General features: G+C 40.4%; 2 protein-coding genes across 9 annotated transcripts in view; one reads left to right on the top strand and one right to left on the bottom strand.

The window, feature by feature from the left end:
- The window catches only part of LOC142661093 (uncharacterized), a 201,451-nt gene that overhangs the window by 84,462 nt on the left and 99,763 nt on the right, over positions 1 to 17,226 (bottom strand). For 5 of the 7 annotated variants that reach the window (XM_075838345.1, XM_075838346.1, XM_075838340.1 and 2 more), the window contains exon 4: positions 13,041 to 13,396. The gene's annotated coding sequence lies outside the window, so the exon portion shown is untranslated. The remainder of the gene's footprint in view (positions 1 to 13,040; positions 13,397 to 17,226) is intronic. The other 2 variants (XM_075838344.1, XM_075838341.1) reach the window with 2 other exon arrangements.
- Positions 1 to 17,226, top strand: part of CDH16 (cadherin 16) — an 80,280-nt gene that overhangs the window by 6,475 nt on the left and 56,579 nt on the right. For both annotated transcript variants that reach the window (XM_075838339.1, XM_075838338.1), the window contains exons 4-6: positions 3,134 to 3,251; positions 7,246 to 7,389; positions 13,115 to 13,311. In XM_075838339.1, the coding sequence (XP_075694454.1) occupies positions 3,134 to 3,251; positions 7,246 to 7,389; positions 13,115 to 13,311 (459 nt within the window). The remainder of the gene's footprint in view (positions 1 to 3,133; positions 3,252 to 7,245; positions 7,390 to 13,114; positions 13,312 to 17,226) is intronic.

Below are 17,226 nucleotides of genomic sequence, written 5' to 3'. Positions count from 1 at the left end.
AGACGCAGGGAGTTCTCGGTAAGTATGAACTTATATATTTTTTTACAGATACATGTATATTGAGATCGGTAGTCACTGTCCCGGGTGCAGAAACAGTTACTGCCGATCGCGTAACTCTTTCAGCACCCTGGACAGTGACTATTTACAGACGTCTCCTAGCAACGCTCCCGTCATTACGGGAGCCCCATTGACTTCCTCAGTCTGGCTGTAGACCTAGAAATACATAGGTCCAGCCAGAATGAAGAAATGTCATGGTAGTAAAAACAATACGCTCCGCAGCACACATAACATCTGCGGACTTCATTGCGGAATTTTGACTCTCCATTGAAGTCAATGGAGAAATTCCGCCATGAGTCCGCAACCAGTCCGCCACTGCTCCGCAACAGACAGAGCATGCTGCGGACACCAAATTCCGCTCCGCAGCCTATGCTCCGCAGCGGAATTGTACGCATCGTGTAAACGAACACTGCTAAATTAAAGTGAAAGTCAATGGAGAAACGGCTCCGCTGCGGATTAACGCTGCGGAGTGTCCGCAGCGGAATTTAAGTGAAATTCCGCTATGTGTGAACCCGCCCTTATAGTAGTTATATTCTTGTATATAGGAGTATTATAGTAGTTATATTCTTGTATATAGGGCAGTATTATAGTAGTTATATTCTTGTATATAGGGGGCAGTATTATAATAGTTATATTCTTGTATATAGGGGCAGTATTATAGTAGTTATATTCTTGTATATAGGGGGCAGTATTATAGTAGTTATATTCTTGTATATAGGGGCAGTATTATAGTAGTTATATTCTTGTATATAGGGGCAGTATTAGAGTAGTTATATTCTTGTATATAGGGGGCAGTATTATAGTAGTTATATTCTTGTATATAGGGGCAGTATTATAGTAGTTATATTCTTGTATATAGGGGCAGTATTATAGTAGTTATATTCTTGTATATAGTGAGCAGTATTATAGTAGTTATATTCTTGTATATAGGGGCAGTATTACAGTAGTTATATTCTTGTATATAGGGGCAGTATTATAGTAGTTATATTCTTGTATATAGGGGGAAGTATTAATTATATTCTTGTATACAGGAGGCAGTATTATAGTAGTTATATTCTTGTATATAGGGGGGAGTATTATAGTAGTTATATTCTTGTATATAGGAGCAGTATTATAGTAGTTATATTCTTGTATATAGGAGGCAGTATTATAGTAGTTATATTCTTGTATATAGGGGGCAGTATTATAGTAGTTATATTCTTGTATATAGGAGGCAGTATTATAGTAGTTATATTCTTGTATATAGGGGGCAGTATTATAGTAGTTATATTCTTGTATATAGGGGCAGTATTATAGTAGTTATATTCTTGTATATAGGAGCAGTATTATAGTAGTTATATTCTTGTATATAGGAGGCAGTATTATAGTAGTTATATTCTTATATATAGGGGCAGTATTATAGTAGTTATATTCTTGTATATAGGGGGCAGTATTACAGTAGTTATATTCTTGTATATAGGGGCAGTATTACAGTAGTTATATTCTTGTATATAGGGGCAGTATTATAGTAGTTATATACTTGTATATAGGGGGAAGTATTAATTATATTCTTGTATACAGGAGGCAGTATTATAGTAGTTATATTCTTGTATATAGGGGGGAGTATTATAGTAGTTATATTCTTGTATATAGGGGCAGTATTATAGTAGTTATATTCTTGTATATAGGGGCAGTATTATAGTAGTTAGATTCTTGTATATAGGAGCAGTATTATAGTAGTTATATTCTTGTATATAGGGGCAGTATTATAGTAGTTATATTCTTGTATATAGAAGCAGTATTATAGTAGTTATATTCTTGTATATAGGGGCAGTATTATAGTAGTTATATTCTTGTATATAGGGGCAGTATTATAGTAGTTATATTCTTGTATATAGGGGGCAGTATTATAGTAGTTATATTCTTGTATATAGGGGCAGTATTATAGTAGTTATATTCTCGTATATAGAGCAGTGTTATAATAGTTATATTCTTGTATATAGGGGCAGTATTGTAGTAGTTATATTCTTGTATATAGGAGCAGTATTATAGTAGTTATATTCTTGTATATAGAGGGCAGTATTATAGTAGTTATATTCTTGTATATATGGGCAGTATTATAGTAGTTATATTCTTGTATATAGGGGCAGTATTATAGTAGTTATATTCTTGTATATAGGGGGCAGTATTATAGTAGTTATATTCTTGTATGTAGGGGCAGTATTATAGTAGTTATATTCTTGTATATATAGGGGGCAGTATTATAGTAGTTATATTCCTGTATATAGTAGTATTATAGTAGTTATATTCTTGTATATAGGAGCAGTATTATAGTAGTTATATTCTTGTATATAGGGGGCAGTATTGTAGTAGTTATATTCTTGTATATAGGAGCAGTATTATAGTAGTTATATTCTTGTATATAGAGGGCAGTATTATAGTAGTTATATTCTTGTATATATGGGCAGTATTATAGTAGTTATATTCTTGTATATAGGGGGCAGTATTGTAGTAGTTATATTCTTGTATATAGGAGCAGTATTATAGTAGTTATATTCTTGTATATAGAGGGCAGTATTATAGTAGTTATATTCTTGTATATATGGGCAGTATTATAGTAGTTATATTCTTGTATATAGAGCAGTATTATAGTAGTTATATTCTTGTATATAGGGGGCAGTATTATAGTAGTTATATTCTTGTATATAGGAGCAGTATTATAGTAGTGATATTCTTGTATATAGGGGGCAGTATTATAGCAGTTATATTCTTGTATATAGGAGCAGTATTATAGTAGTTATATTCTTGTATATAGGGGCAGTATTATTGTAGTTATATTCTTGTATATAGGAGCAGTATTATAATGGTTATATTCTTGTATATAGGGGCAGTATTATAGTAGTTATATTCTTGTATATAGGGGCAGTATATTAGTTATATCCTTGTACATAGGGGACAGTATTATACTATATCTTGTCTATAAGAGGCAGTATATCTGTTTTCTACAATGTTTTTCTAAAATAACGAAACTGTATTATCGCAGTTATAACCATGTCAAAGTGGACGATGTTCTAGTAGTTATATTCTGATTGTACAGGTGACTGGAGAACACAGGACTGTGATTGTATACATTAAGGTGACAGATGATAATGACAACATGCCCATTCTGGACCAAAGCACTTTGCATGGGATCGTAAACAGGGGAAGCAGAGCAGGTAACACGGTATCTGGATACTTTTGTACAAACCAATTTATATTCCTATTTTCATTCATTTATGATTTCGATAACTGTGATCAGGTGAACTAGAGAGCTATTTGTGCGCTACAAGGTCATCATCGCCTGTGAACATTTGTAGCAAAGTCTTGTTGAATAACAGCATGATTATGACAAATTCAGACGGGCCGATGTAGCATGAGTATTTTGCTGAAGATTTGCATAAATGTGTGGCAATTTTTCTGCCATGTGTGCATGATGTTTTGTAAAACTACAAATTTACTAGCATTGGACTGTATTTTGTGGTTGATTTACGGAGCGGAATCCACACCAAAAATCTCCTACAATTCCGCTACGTCTGAGCATGATTCATGACATATCCATCTCTGGGCGTGCAATTGGTCTTAATTTTCATTTCCACACAGAGCAGAAGCAAAGTGTATAAGGGAGGTAAAGCCACTCAAAGAATTTTAAGGGTATGTTCACATGCTTAGCAAAATACGTCTGAAAATACGGAGCTGTTTTCAGGTGAAAACAGCTCCTGATTTTCAGACGTTTTTGTAGCAACTCGCGTTTTTCGCTGCGTATTTTATGGCCGTTATTGGAGCTGTTTTTCAATGGAGTCGATGAAAAACGGCTCCAAAAACGTCCCAAGAAGTGTCCTGCACTTCTTTTTCGCGGGCGTCTTTTTACGCGCCCTAATTTGACAGCGACACGTAAAATTACACCTCGTGGGAACAGAACACCGTAAAAGCCATTGCAAGCAGTGGGCAGATGTTTGTAGGTGTATTAGGGCCGTTTTTCAGGCGTAATTCGAGGCGTAAAATGCCCGAATTACGTCTGAAACCACTGCGTGTGAATATACCCTAAATGTCTCATGCTGCAAAATCATGAAGGCCTTGAATTTTGGACAAAAAAGGGAATTATGGAGCAATTTTTAGAGTGCTCTTAAAGAGGTTGTCCAGTCTTATGTAGATTTTTTGTAATGAAAGCTCTGTAATTTCGTGCTTTAATTCTTTACCATTTTCAAGATATCTGCTTACGCTCAGTGAATGGAAATATTCTTGCTAAAATTCATCGTTACACCGGTGATGAATTTCTTTCAGTGAAAAACCAGTTTTACACAACCGTAATATCGCAGCATTTTAGTGGCCACAAGATCTGAACCAAACGTAAATTACCATGTGCGCAAAGTTTGGTTCAGTAGGAGCGCAGGCGTCCGGGTGTTGTGGGCATATTATGGCCGTGTGAAACTGTCCTAAGTAAGAGCGGTCAGTCTGTAGTCCAGAACAGCGGAGAGATTTGTGCTGCTGCTGTGTTGATCTTGTAAAATATTTCCTACATTTATAGTATACATTGTAATTTACTTCAGCTGTGCGAGCAGGACTAGGTCAGGAGGGGTTATCAGCTTCTGAAAGTAAACAAGAATGTTTCTATGCACCGACAGTAAGCTTGAAAATCATGGAAAATCGCAACAAGATATATTAGAAAAATGCGGAACTTTTAAAGGGGTTTGCCCATAAGTGACATTTATGACATATCTACAAGATATGTCATAAATGTCAGCTAGATGCGGGTCCCACCTCTGGGACCTGCACCTATATCTAGAACGGGGCCTCCAAACCTCGTTCTACCTTTCTCGGCTCCCGCTGCCTCCCGGCCACTTCTTGATTATGTGGTCGGGAGTTACGGAAACAGTGTAGCATGCGCATTACACTGTTTCCGTAACTGCCAATCAGTTCTATGAGACTTATGGAAACAGCGTAGCTCAGCGAGCTATGTTGTTTTCGTAACTCCCGACCACCTAATCAAGAAGTGTCCGGGAGGCAGCGGGAGCAGAGAAAGGTAGAACGGGGTTTAGGGGGCCCCGTTCCCAGAGGTGGGACCTGCATGTATCTGACATTTATGGCAGATCTTGTCCCTGATGGGCAAACCCCTTTGATGCTTTATTTATTTACTTAAAGAGGCTCTGTCACCAGATTCTCGAATCCCTATCTCCTATTGCATGTGATCGGCGCTGCAATGTAGATAACAGTAACGTGTTTGTTTTTTTTAAAACGTTCATTTTTGGCCAAGTTATGAGCTATTTTATATATATGCAAATGAGCCTTGAAATGGACAACTGGGCGTTTTTTTTTTCGTTATGTCCAACTGGGCGTGTATTGTGTTTTTAACTGGGCGTGTTTACGTGTATGACGCTGACCAATCAGTGACCAGTCAGCATCATACACTCATCTCCATTGATTTACACAGCAGCGATGTGCAGCCACATACACAGAGATTAACGTTACTGCAGTGTCCTGATAATGAATACACATGATCATCCAGCCTGGACGTCATGTGTACTCAGAATCCTGACACTTCTGACTCTTTTCTGTGAGATTTCTAGCACGGGAAACGAAATCTCGCGATATTTCGGAGATAATCGAGATTTCGTTTCCCGTGCTAGAAATCTCACAGAAAAGATTCAGAAGTGTCCTGATAATGAATACACATGACGTCCAGGCTGGATGATCATGTGTATTCATTATCAGGACACTGCAGTAACGTTAATCTCTGTGTATGTGGCTGCACATCGCTGCTGTGTAAATGAACGGAGATGAGTGTATGATGCTGACTGGTCACTGATTGGTCAGCATCATACAAGTAAACACGCCCAGTTAAAAACACAATACACGCCCAGTTGAACATAACGAAAAAAAAACGCCCAGTTGTCCATTTCAAACCTCATTTGCATAGATATAAAGTAGCTCATAACTTGGCCAAAAATGAACGTTTAAAAAAAACAAAAAACGTTACTGTTATCTACATTGCAGTGTCGATCACATGCAATAGCAGATAGGGATTTGAGAATCTGGTGACAGAGCCTCTTTAAGACTGGAAAACCCTTTGATTTATAGATTTTGCATGGATGCGGATTATATTCATGTATAAATATATGGTGGAAGTTTTAACTTTGTACATCACTTTACTTGTAAAGTGCTCATCATGCCAATAGCGCAATCTGCTGCCACGACAGAATGGGATGGCTTCTTTTCACTGTCTGGGGCTCTCAGGCTGGATAGCGTGTGGATGTGTGAGGTTGAGGCTTCGAGGTGGGATTTACTGACCCTTCAGAGATGACATTTTGGAGATGGGAACAAAGAATAAAAATACAGCGAGCATGTGACCGATTGTTCCACGTCCTCCTCTGAAAGTGCCGCTGTGGATCTGCTTTTAGATGTCAGTAGAAAACTTCCCACACCCTAAGGCTCGCTGCTGAAATGTCAGGCCAGATATATATAGGACCATTATAGCCTGCTAATCTCAAAGGCCGGCCTGTTTTATCACTAGGTGATAGTTACCCTGCACTGCGTGTGCCAAGTGGTCCGCAGAACCCACAAGACTGTGCTAAATCCAGGCTCCAAGCACCCGGGCTCCCAGAGCGCATGTATTTATTACATAGATCCAGTTATAATAAAGGTTAGGCTCGGTTTTATTAGGGGCAGGAAGACTCCTTTAAACACTAAACTATAGCATAGAATGCACAACTATTCAGGGGTGCAGAGGTAGAAGTCGTACCCGGGCTCTGGTGCCCAAACTCCACTCTGCCACATAAGAAGACACCAGTATTATAAATGGCACATTGCGGGTGGGGGGCCCATGTATAGATTTTGTATTAGGATCCAGGAGCTTGAAGTTAGATTTCTGTAACTATTAACCCCTTCAAATCTGTATATAGAGAAGACGTCTGCGCGGATAGGTTTCAGCTTTGCACACGTGGACACAGCAGGGGGGTGAATATCTTTTATAGGCACTAGATATGAGCCCCCTCTTAGCCCGGGCTGCATCCAGCTGTATTGTATATTAGGCCTGTGTATATCATCTGAGGTGCAGGTCAGTCGTGTGATCTGAAACACGTGTCGCATTGCAGCCCAAAACTCATCAAATATCATCAACACATGATATATAGGATACAGCATGACGAACATTTTACACTTCTTTTGCACTTCCAGGTGTTGCTTTCCTGCATGTTCAAGCGACAGATGCGGACGATCCGGACTCAGAGAATGCAGATTTACGCTACGTAATACTGGACAGCGACCAGAATCTTTTCCAGATAGACCCCAGGTCTGGAGCCATGTCCTTAACAGAAGAAGGTAAAACCTAACATGGGACATTCTTCACTTCTCGGTACTGCACAGAGCCGCCAACTCCAGAAACCTTTTACCACAGTTGCCATTCACGTCTATTGGGTGTAACTGATGGCCAAGGGGTAGCAGAAGCAGAAGCGTCTACGGTTTCTTATTAATGGCATGGAATGTATTATTATGTAAGAAGCAGTTTAGCACAATGTTCCTAGAGCTAATTTCATGAACAATGAGGATCGAGGTTTAGACAAACAGTTTTTTTTTATGCTGTAATTTTTCAATTTAAAAGGCCATAAAGCAGAACGTCACAGTGATGAGTGGCTCCAAAAAAACTTGTCATGCCCTAAAAAACGACATAGTTACCAACCGCATCCTACTTAATGCAATGTAACATCTGCCCACTGGGCTACAATCCAGCAGAGGCCAAAACAGAGCAAAGACATTGAGATTTACCTCTATGTGAGCTAGAAGTGTGAGTTAGTAGGGGCCTCGTTCACATCAGTGTTGGTTTCCGTTGATCGGTACCATCAGACCTTTCCGTCAGAGGAACCCATGAACGGAAAGGCAAACGGAAACAATAGCTCCCATTTGCATTACCATTGGTTTCAATGGTAATGCTTCCGTTGCTAATGGTTTCCGTTAGGTTTCCGTTTTTTGGGCGGAAACAATAGTGCGACTATTTATTCCGTCAAAAAAACAGAAACCTAACAGAATGGAGACAAATGGAAAGAATTAGCAATGGAAACATTACCATTGAAACCAATGTAAATGGAAGCTATGGTTTCCGTTTGCCTTTCCGTTCATGGCTCCTCCGATGGAAAGGTCTGGCAGTACCCAGCAACGGAAACCGAACGCTGATGTGAACAGGCCCCTAGGGTAAAAAATCTACTGAAGGCGTTGATCGATCCTAAGTAAATAAAGTCTAATCATTATATAATGAGAAGTTCTGCAACTCTCTGATAGACGTGTCCTTCCTTAGACTACGTTCACATTATGCTTTTCAGGAAAAAGATCCCGACGTATATACATTAAACGTAGGGTGTGACAGGTGCCTAAATATGTCATCCGTCACCATAGACTATAAAGACGTATCTGCAAAGCGGATACCATTATGGTCTATGGGTGACAGATGCCACTGTTGCGTCCGTTTAACGTGTCAGTCGACCATGGACTATAATGGTTTCCGTTTAAGGCATACGTCATAAAAGGCTATTGAAAAGCCCATGACGTAAACGTATACCTGTGCGTATGCTATACAGTGGCATACATCACCTATAGGCTCCCATGTTAAAGAAAAACGTACACGCTTAAAGTACCTTTCCCCTGGTTCGACTTATGCCAAGATGAGTAACTCGAGGTGCTTTTATTTACAAAAAAAAAAATACTTTTTCATTACTCTGACGGAGGTTGCGAGTAACGCAGAATTTTTTTCCCCCAAACTGATCGTCTCGCGCCACTCTTTCATCATAACGAGAACTGGGAGAAAAGGTTAGGAAGACACTTCGCACTTTGTATTTTAGTTCCTCACCATTTTCAAGATGTCTGCTTGATGTCACTGAATGGGAAAATTCTATTTTACACCAAGAGGGTGAAAATTTATCTTAATGCGAATACTTTCCACAGCTGAGGGTTTGCTTTATGCAGTCTGGACAATCTTCTCTGAGCTAAACACATAATCAGCACAAATCTCTCTCCTGTCTTGAATTCCAAAACTTTTACCTTCAGTGATACATTGTAACAAACCAGCTCAGTAAGGGCATGCCCCCACGTGGCGGATTTCCTCCGCAACTGTCCGCATCAATGCCGCACAGAATCTGCGTTGCAGATTCTGCGGCGGATCTGCCCAAAATGTGCAGTACATTGATGCGGACTAGCTGCTGCGGACTGCGGTAAAAGTGCTTCCCTTCTCCCTATCAGTGCAGGATAGAGAGAAGGGACAGCACTTTCCCTAGTGAAAGTAAACGAATTTCATACTTACCGGCCGTTGTCTTGGTGACGCGTCCCTCTTTCGGCATCCAGCCCGACCTCCCTGGATGATGCGGCAGTCCATGTGACCGCTGCAGCCTGTGATTGGCTGCAGCCGTCACTTAGACAGAAACGTCATCCTGGGAAGCCGGACTGGAGAAGCAGGGAGTTCTCGGTAAGTATGATATTCTATTTTTTTACAGGTTGCTGTATATTGGGATCGGTAGTCACTGTCCCCGGTGCAGAAATAGTTACTGCCGATCGCTTAACTCTTTCAGCACCCTGGACAGTGACTATTTACTGACGTCTCCTAGCAACGCTCCCGTCATTACGGGAGCCCCATTGACTTCCTCAGTCTGGCTGTAGACCTAGAAATACATAGGTCCAGCCAGAATGAAGAAATGTCATGGCAAAAAAGCAAGACGCATCCGCAGCACACATAACATGTGCATGACAGCTGCGGACTTCATTGCGGAATTTAGAATCTCCATTGAAGTCAATGGAGAAATTCCGCCATGAGTCCGCCACTGCTCCGCAACAGACAGAGCATGCTGCGGACACCAAATTCCGCTCCGCAGCCTATGCTCCGCAGCGGAATTTTCTGCCTCGTCTAAACGAACACTTCTAAATAGAAGTGGAAGTCAATAGAGAAACGGCTCCGCTGCGGATTAACGCTGCGTAGTGTCCGCAGCGGAATTCAAGTGAAATTCCGCCACGTGTGAACCCAGCCTAAGGCTCTCAACTCCTGGATGTAAACAAAAATGCTTCCACTCACTCACAACAAGCAGGGATTTTGAAAAAAGTGAAACACAAAAAGGGTAGATTTACTATTGGTGCTGCACCAGAATTTTGGCCTAAGTTGCACCTTCTTTTTGGAGCAAATTATTTTAGACACATTTATCTATGAAACGCGCCAAAGAAAGATGTTTGAGACTCAGCGTGGTTTAAGATGATCTAAATTAAGCCAACCAAGAGGTGGTATAAAGTTATACAGAAGTGTCTAAAAGGTGCACCTAAATTTATCATCTTAGTTGTCTGAATATAAGACAGTATTAGTAAATCTGCCCCAAAGTATGTTAAAAAGCTGCATAACTTTTTGTGATATGATTAATCCTTATGTACATCAGACTGGTAGACCCTTTTAAGAATTCTCTCAAGCAGTGTCTCAGTATGTGCAAAGATCAGAATCAACGTGGAGCAAACGTTCCCATTACATTCCTGTGCGGTGACACAGAAATCCTGCTGCCTTTTATAAAATAAACCACCCATAAGGGTTTACATGATGCAGAATAACAATGTATGAGTCAGGACTCGAGCTCTCCCATGTAGATCACAGTTTAGAGATTGTCACGGTAAGATTATCGAGATCGTCTGGGGACCCCGTTGTGGCGTGGAAAAACAACGTTTCCAAAACCGAGTTCTGCTGCCCACATATTGGATGTCCAGCGCTGTACTCGGCTGTCTTCGTCACCCCATAGACTTTGAATAGAGCTGCAGGGCGCATGTGTGACAACTGCTACATTCAGACTCCTCCTCACTGTGATCGTACAGTGAGGAGGAATGGGAGTGCAGGACCCCCATTTTAGTGATCGATAGGGGTCCCAGCGATCAGACTTTTATGGCCTATCCTGTGGTATTCCCTTTAATTGGTCTTTTTGCTGGTGACTTCTCATACAATAGGGTCAGTCTCTGAGTTCTGTCAGTCTCTCTCCTTCAATCGACTTCTCTGGGATGGCTTTAAAGGGGCTCTCTGGGTTTTCATAAGAACATTTAAAGGGTAACTAAACGTTCGACAAACTTCTGACGTGTCATAGTGACATGTCAGAAGTTTGGATTGGTGGGGATCCCAGCACTGAGACCCTCACCAATCGCTAAAACGAAGCAGCAGTAGTCCTCGTGTGAGCGCTCTGTCGCTTCGTGTCCGTTCGGCTTTTTCCGGAAATCAATGTATCGGAGTATGGACTCAATAGAAAGTGTATGAGCCCGTACTCCGATACATCGGCTTTCCGGAAAAAGCCAAACAGACACGAAGCGACAGAGCGCTCACACGAGCGCTTCTGCCGCTTTATTTTAGTGATTGGTGGAAGTCTCAGTGCTCGGACCCCCACCAATACAAGCTTCTGACATGTCACTATGACACGTCAGACGTTTGTCGAAAGTTTAGTTACCCTTTAAATGATCAGCATGCCTGACGTGTTTTTTGGAGTACGGTACATCACATAAACAGCTCACATTTCCCTTCTAGCAATCCGTATCTAAAAATAATAATAATTTCCATTATTTTATGTAAATGCTGAAGCAAGTAGAAAACTATTTGTTTGGTGATAATTGTATACAGAACTGTAAGTGAAGGGATAAATTAATGGGCGCACATTTTTTCTTTTTCTCCGCATTCTCATTTCAACATGAATAAATTGACTGCTCTTGAAAAAGAACAAATCTCAGCATTTTGATCCACGCAGAATTCAAGGCTCCATTAATTGCCTTCCCCCTGAGCCTATGACATGTGATGGATTCATTTGAAGTGTACAATACATTCATTTACCGCACAGTCTATATGTATATACAATGCCAAGGACAAGAAATTCACAGGCGGAGGGAAGCGTTAGCTAATGGTCTGCTCTTTATGTAACTCCTCTACATTCTGCGGTATTGTGTTGTTATGGAAGATGATTTTATTTCCCGGTCTGAGTCATATGGCAGAAGGTTTAATAGATGAAGTCAATGGACCTCAAAATAATTCAACTTTTATGAGAAAATATTCTGATCTGATTTGTATGATTGGAGCTTATTGTTTGGAATAACTGTGTCATGTGTGCTGCGCGTACATAGAGGAGGGCTCTAGAGCAAAAAACTAAATCAGCCAAGTACAAAACCACGCCTGCGTATGGTTTTTTAGGGAATCGGCTCAATCTTCAAATAAATTTTTGCCGTTTTCTGCAACCCACTTAAGGTACTATTATACTGCCCGACATGGGCCATGTAAAGTAGCGCGGATCAACGAGACAGCTCATTGATCGATGATCGTTTGCTCCTATCAATGATTGGACATGTATAGGGACGAGCGCTTGTTACTACCATTGCTCGTCCATGTACATTTTAATCATGTCGGCAGCGCATCTCAAAGATAACACAGATGTGGTGCCGACAACGATGATTTTTAATTCTGTATAAAAGAGAAGATCAGCCGAAGAACAAGCAATTTTTAGTCTGATCGTTGACCTGATCGCACAGATCAATGATCGGGAACGAGCGTTAATATGAACGCTCGTTTGCCGGATCATTGGCCCGTGTAATAGGGCATTAATGCCCAACGGCTGCCCCTACATTTGTCCTTACACTAATGGTTGTGAAGAGGGGGGAGTCTTTCCAAGATAGACACTGGTCATAGGATTGGGGCCAAACCAAGGTGCCACCCCCCTGTCTCAAGGGCCTTATAGCATCTGTATGGACTGTCTTATGGAACATATACCCAACTATGCATGTGAAAATGTGAATTTCTGCTAAACTACATAATTACATTCTTAAAGAGTGTCTTGCTTTTTTTCTGTTTTGCATGTAAGTGTACTTGTGGGAACGACATAGAAAAGGCATATAGGATTGCAACGAGCAATATCCACAGAAACATGTCTGGAGTAGGGTGACCTGAACGATTACTAGAACCCCTTGAATTCAATGGGTGGCAAGTGGCTCACCTGGCGACTGCAGAGGGTCCTAGTAAATGGTCTTCTTATTGTCTTATGTTTTTAATGTCTCCTTCACTACACAGGGGTCACATACTTATCACAAGCTGAAGAGAGTCACTTCAAACTGGCTGTTCAGGTGAAAGACATGGGCGATGATCCTAAGGGTTATGTAGCATCTGGAAGCCTGGAAATTCACATTGCGGAAGATACTTGGGTTCGTCCAATTCCGGTGTCCATTCCTGAGAATCGGAAAGGAAATTATCCTCAAATCATTTCTAAAGTAAGTGGACCGAAGCGTCTAATTATGTTCAAAGAGGACAGGTCAGCAGATGCCATTCTATAGTCCAATTTTCTTTGTGTAATGCCTGTATACAAACCAGAAAAAAAAGAGTTGTCTTTATCTTGGCCCCACATTTCTCATGATCCTGTTCACTACCATGTAACATCCAGCGGTAAACTTCATGCCAGTATACATAGCAACGGCGTGCAGGTTGTGTGCAGGTAGTGGGCTGCGCAGCCAAGAACCGCACTCAATTTTGTGTTGCAGTTTCTGGCCACGCAGCTTGTACAGGTGAAGCACATTAAAACCAGGTCTTGCTGTATCTGATGCATACAGCAGCTTCTTCTCTGCAGTGGAAGCGACTATCTGTCCCAGGGAAAGCAATCTGCCCAACACAATCTATCATGGAATAACTACAAGATAACGTTACAAAGTTACTCAACATCTTCCATAGACTTTAAGGGCATGCCCAGACGTGGCGGATTTCTTCCGCATCAATGCCGCACAGAATCTGCGTTGCAGATTCTGTTGTGGTTTTGCCTAAAATGTGCAGTAAATTGATGCGGACTAGCCGTTGCGTATTGAGGGGAAGAGGGCTTCCCTTCTCTCTATCAGTGCAGGATAGAGAGAAGGGGCAGCCCTTTCCCTAGTAAAAGTAAAAGAATTTCATACTTACCGGCCGTTGTCTTGGTGACGCGTCCCTCTCTTGACATCCAGTCCGACCTCCCTGGATGACGCGGCAGTCCATGTGACCGCTGCAGCCGTCACTTAGACTGAAACGTCATCCTGGGAGGCCGGACTGGAGGAAGAAGCAGGGAGTTCTCCGTAAGTATGAACTTCTATTTTTTTACAGGTTGATGTATATTGGGATCGGAAGTCACTGTCCAGGGTGCGGAAACAGTTACTGCCGATCGCTTAACTCTTTCAGCACCCTGGACACTGACTATTTATTGACGTCGCCTAGCAACGCTCCCGTAATTACGGGTGCACACACGTAGTCACCCGTAATTACGGGAGCCCCATTGACTTCCTCAGTCTGGCTGTAGACCTAGAAATACATAGGTCCAGCCAGAACGAATAAATGTCATGTTAAAAAACCAATACGCTCCGCAGCACACATAACATGTACATGACATCTGCGGACTTCATTGCAGAATTTTGAATCTCCATTGAAGTCAATGGAGAAATTCCGCAATGAGTCCGCAACCACTCCGCCAAATGTCTGCAACAACTATTGTATGCTGCGGACACCAAATTCCGCACCGCAGCCTATGCTCCGCAGCAGAATTGTCCGCAACGTGCAAACGAACCCTACTAAAAAGCTGTGGAAGGCAATGGAGAAACGGGTCCGCTGCGGATTTCCGCTGCGGAGTGTCTGCAGTGGAATTCCAGAGCAATTCCGCCACGTCTGGCCTTGCCCTAACTGTGAAAAGTTGTTCAAAAGTGGAGTTTTCCTAAAGGAAATGTATAGCTTTGAAATCGTGTTGTTTTTTGTTTGTCTTTTATATATATTAAATAGTGTATCAGTGCGATTGGTGCAACTTTATAATTAATTTTTATTTAAAATAATTTTGACTTTGAGATACAGCTGCTTTGTATCCTGTATACAGAGCAGCTGCATCAAGCGCTGAGACAGACGGATTTAGCGACAGCGGGTCCTGTGTAGATCCACCTGTTATCGATCACTTCTAAGTTATGTCAGAGACACGCAGGACCCGCTGACACTGAACCCGTCAGTCCCGCTGACCTGACGGATTCAGGTCTCAACGCTTGATACAGCTGCTCTGTATACAAGATACAAAGCAGCTGTATCTCAAAGTCAAAATTATTTTTAATAAAAAGTAATTACAAAGTTGCACTAATCACACAGATTTACAGTTTTATATATATATATATATATTTAAAAAAAACACAACAAAACAAAAAAGGATTTCAAAACTGTACATAGCCTTTAAATGAAAACTCCAACCAACAACGGGAAAATATGGTGATTGACTTACATTATAACAAATAAATTAACCCCTTCTGCGGGAGGAGAAATCCACTTTGGAGAAGCAGCTATATATTATGATTTGGAATTTAGATATTCTTCACAAATTAATAAGAGGCTATAATGGGTTTTCTTATTATAGAAACTTTTATAGAATAATAGTTATAATAATAAATAGTGATAAATAGTGATAATATATAATAAATAGTGATAATAAGTGATTATAATAAATAGTAATAATAGTGATAATAATAAATAGTGATAATAATAATAAATAGTGATAATAGTGATAATAGTGATAATAATAAATAGTGATAATAATAAATAGTGATAATAATAAATAGTGATAATAGTGATGATAATAATAGTGATAATAATAGTGATAATAATAGTGATAATAATAAATAGTGATAATAATAGTGATAATAATAGTGATAATAATAAATAGTGATAATAATAGTGATAATAATAGTGATAATAATAAATAGTGATAATAATAGTGATAATAATAGTGATAATAATAGTGATAATAATAAATAGTGATAATAATAGTGATAATAATAAATAGTGATAATAATAAATAGTGATAATAAGTGATGATAATAATAGTGATAATAATAAATAGTGATTATAATAGTGATAATAATAAATAGTGATAATAATAGTGATAATAATAAATAGTGATAATAATAAATAGTGATAATAAGTGATGATAATAATAGTGATAATAATAAATAGTGATTATAATAGTGATAATAATAAATAGTGATTATAATAGTGATAATAATAAATAGTGATAATAATAGTGATAATAATAAATAGTGATAATAATAAACTTGTGTGGAATATCGGTGGGGAATCCTGCAGCTGCTGCACTGGAAAATCACAATTCTTTGTAAAGTAAATAGAATATAAAGTGTCCCATCAGACCCCCCTCCAGCGCGCTCTGTGCTGTCACGTCTCTATTTAATGAGGTCATATACATGAGGGAGAGCAGAGGAGCCATAAGCCTGCACATAAACATGGGAGGTGTTCCATAGAGGCGGACAGATTTAGGGGAGCTGCGTTCTGATTTATACAGGGTTAAGGCCTAATTTTGTCCTTGTTAGGAGCTGCCGTGCGGTGTGGGAGGTGAACACTTCATTCACAACACTCGATAGACCATCTCTACAGTCAGTGTTTGTGTCTGCCATTACTATGGTAACGGTGAACGCAGCTTCAGCGCGGTACGTCATAAGGATACACACTGTAGACCTCGGCTCAGATATTACACTGTTCATCTGAAAACATTGGATAGATACATACATTTATCTTATAGGTATACATTGAGGAAGGGACCCATAACAAATTAAAAGTGGGGTCCCAAAAATATCACGGTGCTCCCCCTCACCATTTATGTGAACCTTCAGTACTCCCCCATACATGCCCTCACCCATCAGGACATGTACCCTCGGCCTTATGCCCACCAGTAAAGCTTGTGTAGTATATAACGTAGTCCCTGCAGCTCTTAGGACATGTGAATTAGGGGCCAAAATATTTTCTGACTCCCATTGATTTCAATGGGTGGTCAGAGGCGGAACCGCGGCACGAAACGACATTGCTTCTTTTTGTTCCTCCAAGCCCAAAAGTCGTTCGGGAAAAAAACAAGAACACCTCTGCCTCCCATTGAAATAAATGGGGGCGATGTCGGAAGCTTTTTGGCGCGGATTCCGCTGTGGTTTCCATGCCAAAATCAGTGCCAAAAAACTCAGTGTGAACAGGGCCTAAGGGTGAAGCACATTCAGGAAGAGCGGGAGCTGAAAATAAAAGGTCACAAAATCTGCTGCCGCTTTGTTGTTTAATCAGAGGAGTTTTTTCATCGGTTCTCTGCTCCATCTGGAAGTTTTCTGCTCTTCATAGTCATGAGATCGTATGTTTCCGTCTGA

The sequence above is a fragment of the Rhinoderma darwinii genome, chromosome 9, assembly GCF_050947455.1.
Source record: "Rhinoderma darwinii isolate aRhiDar2 chromosome 9, aRhiDar2.hap1, whole genome shotgun sequence".
Taxonomy (NCBI): Eukaryota; Metazoa; Chordata; class Amphibia; order Anura; family Rhinodermatidae; genus Rhinoderma; species Rhinoderma darwinii.
Note: the sequence above shows the minus strand (reverse complement) of the source record. Positions and strands in the feature narration are given on the sequence as shown.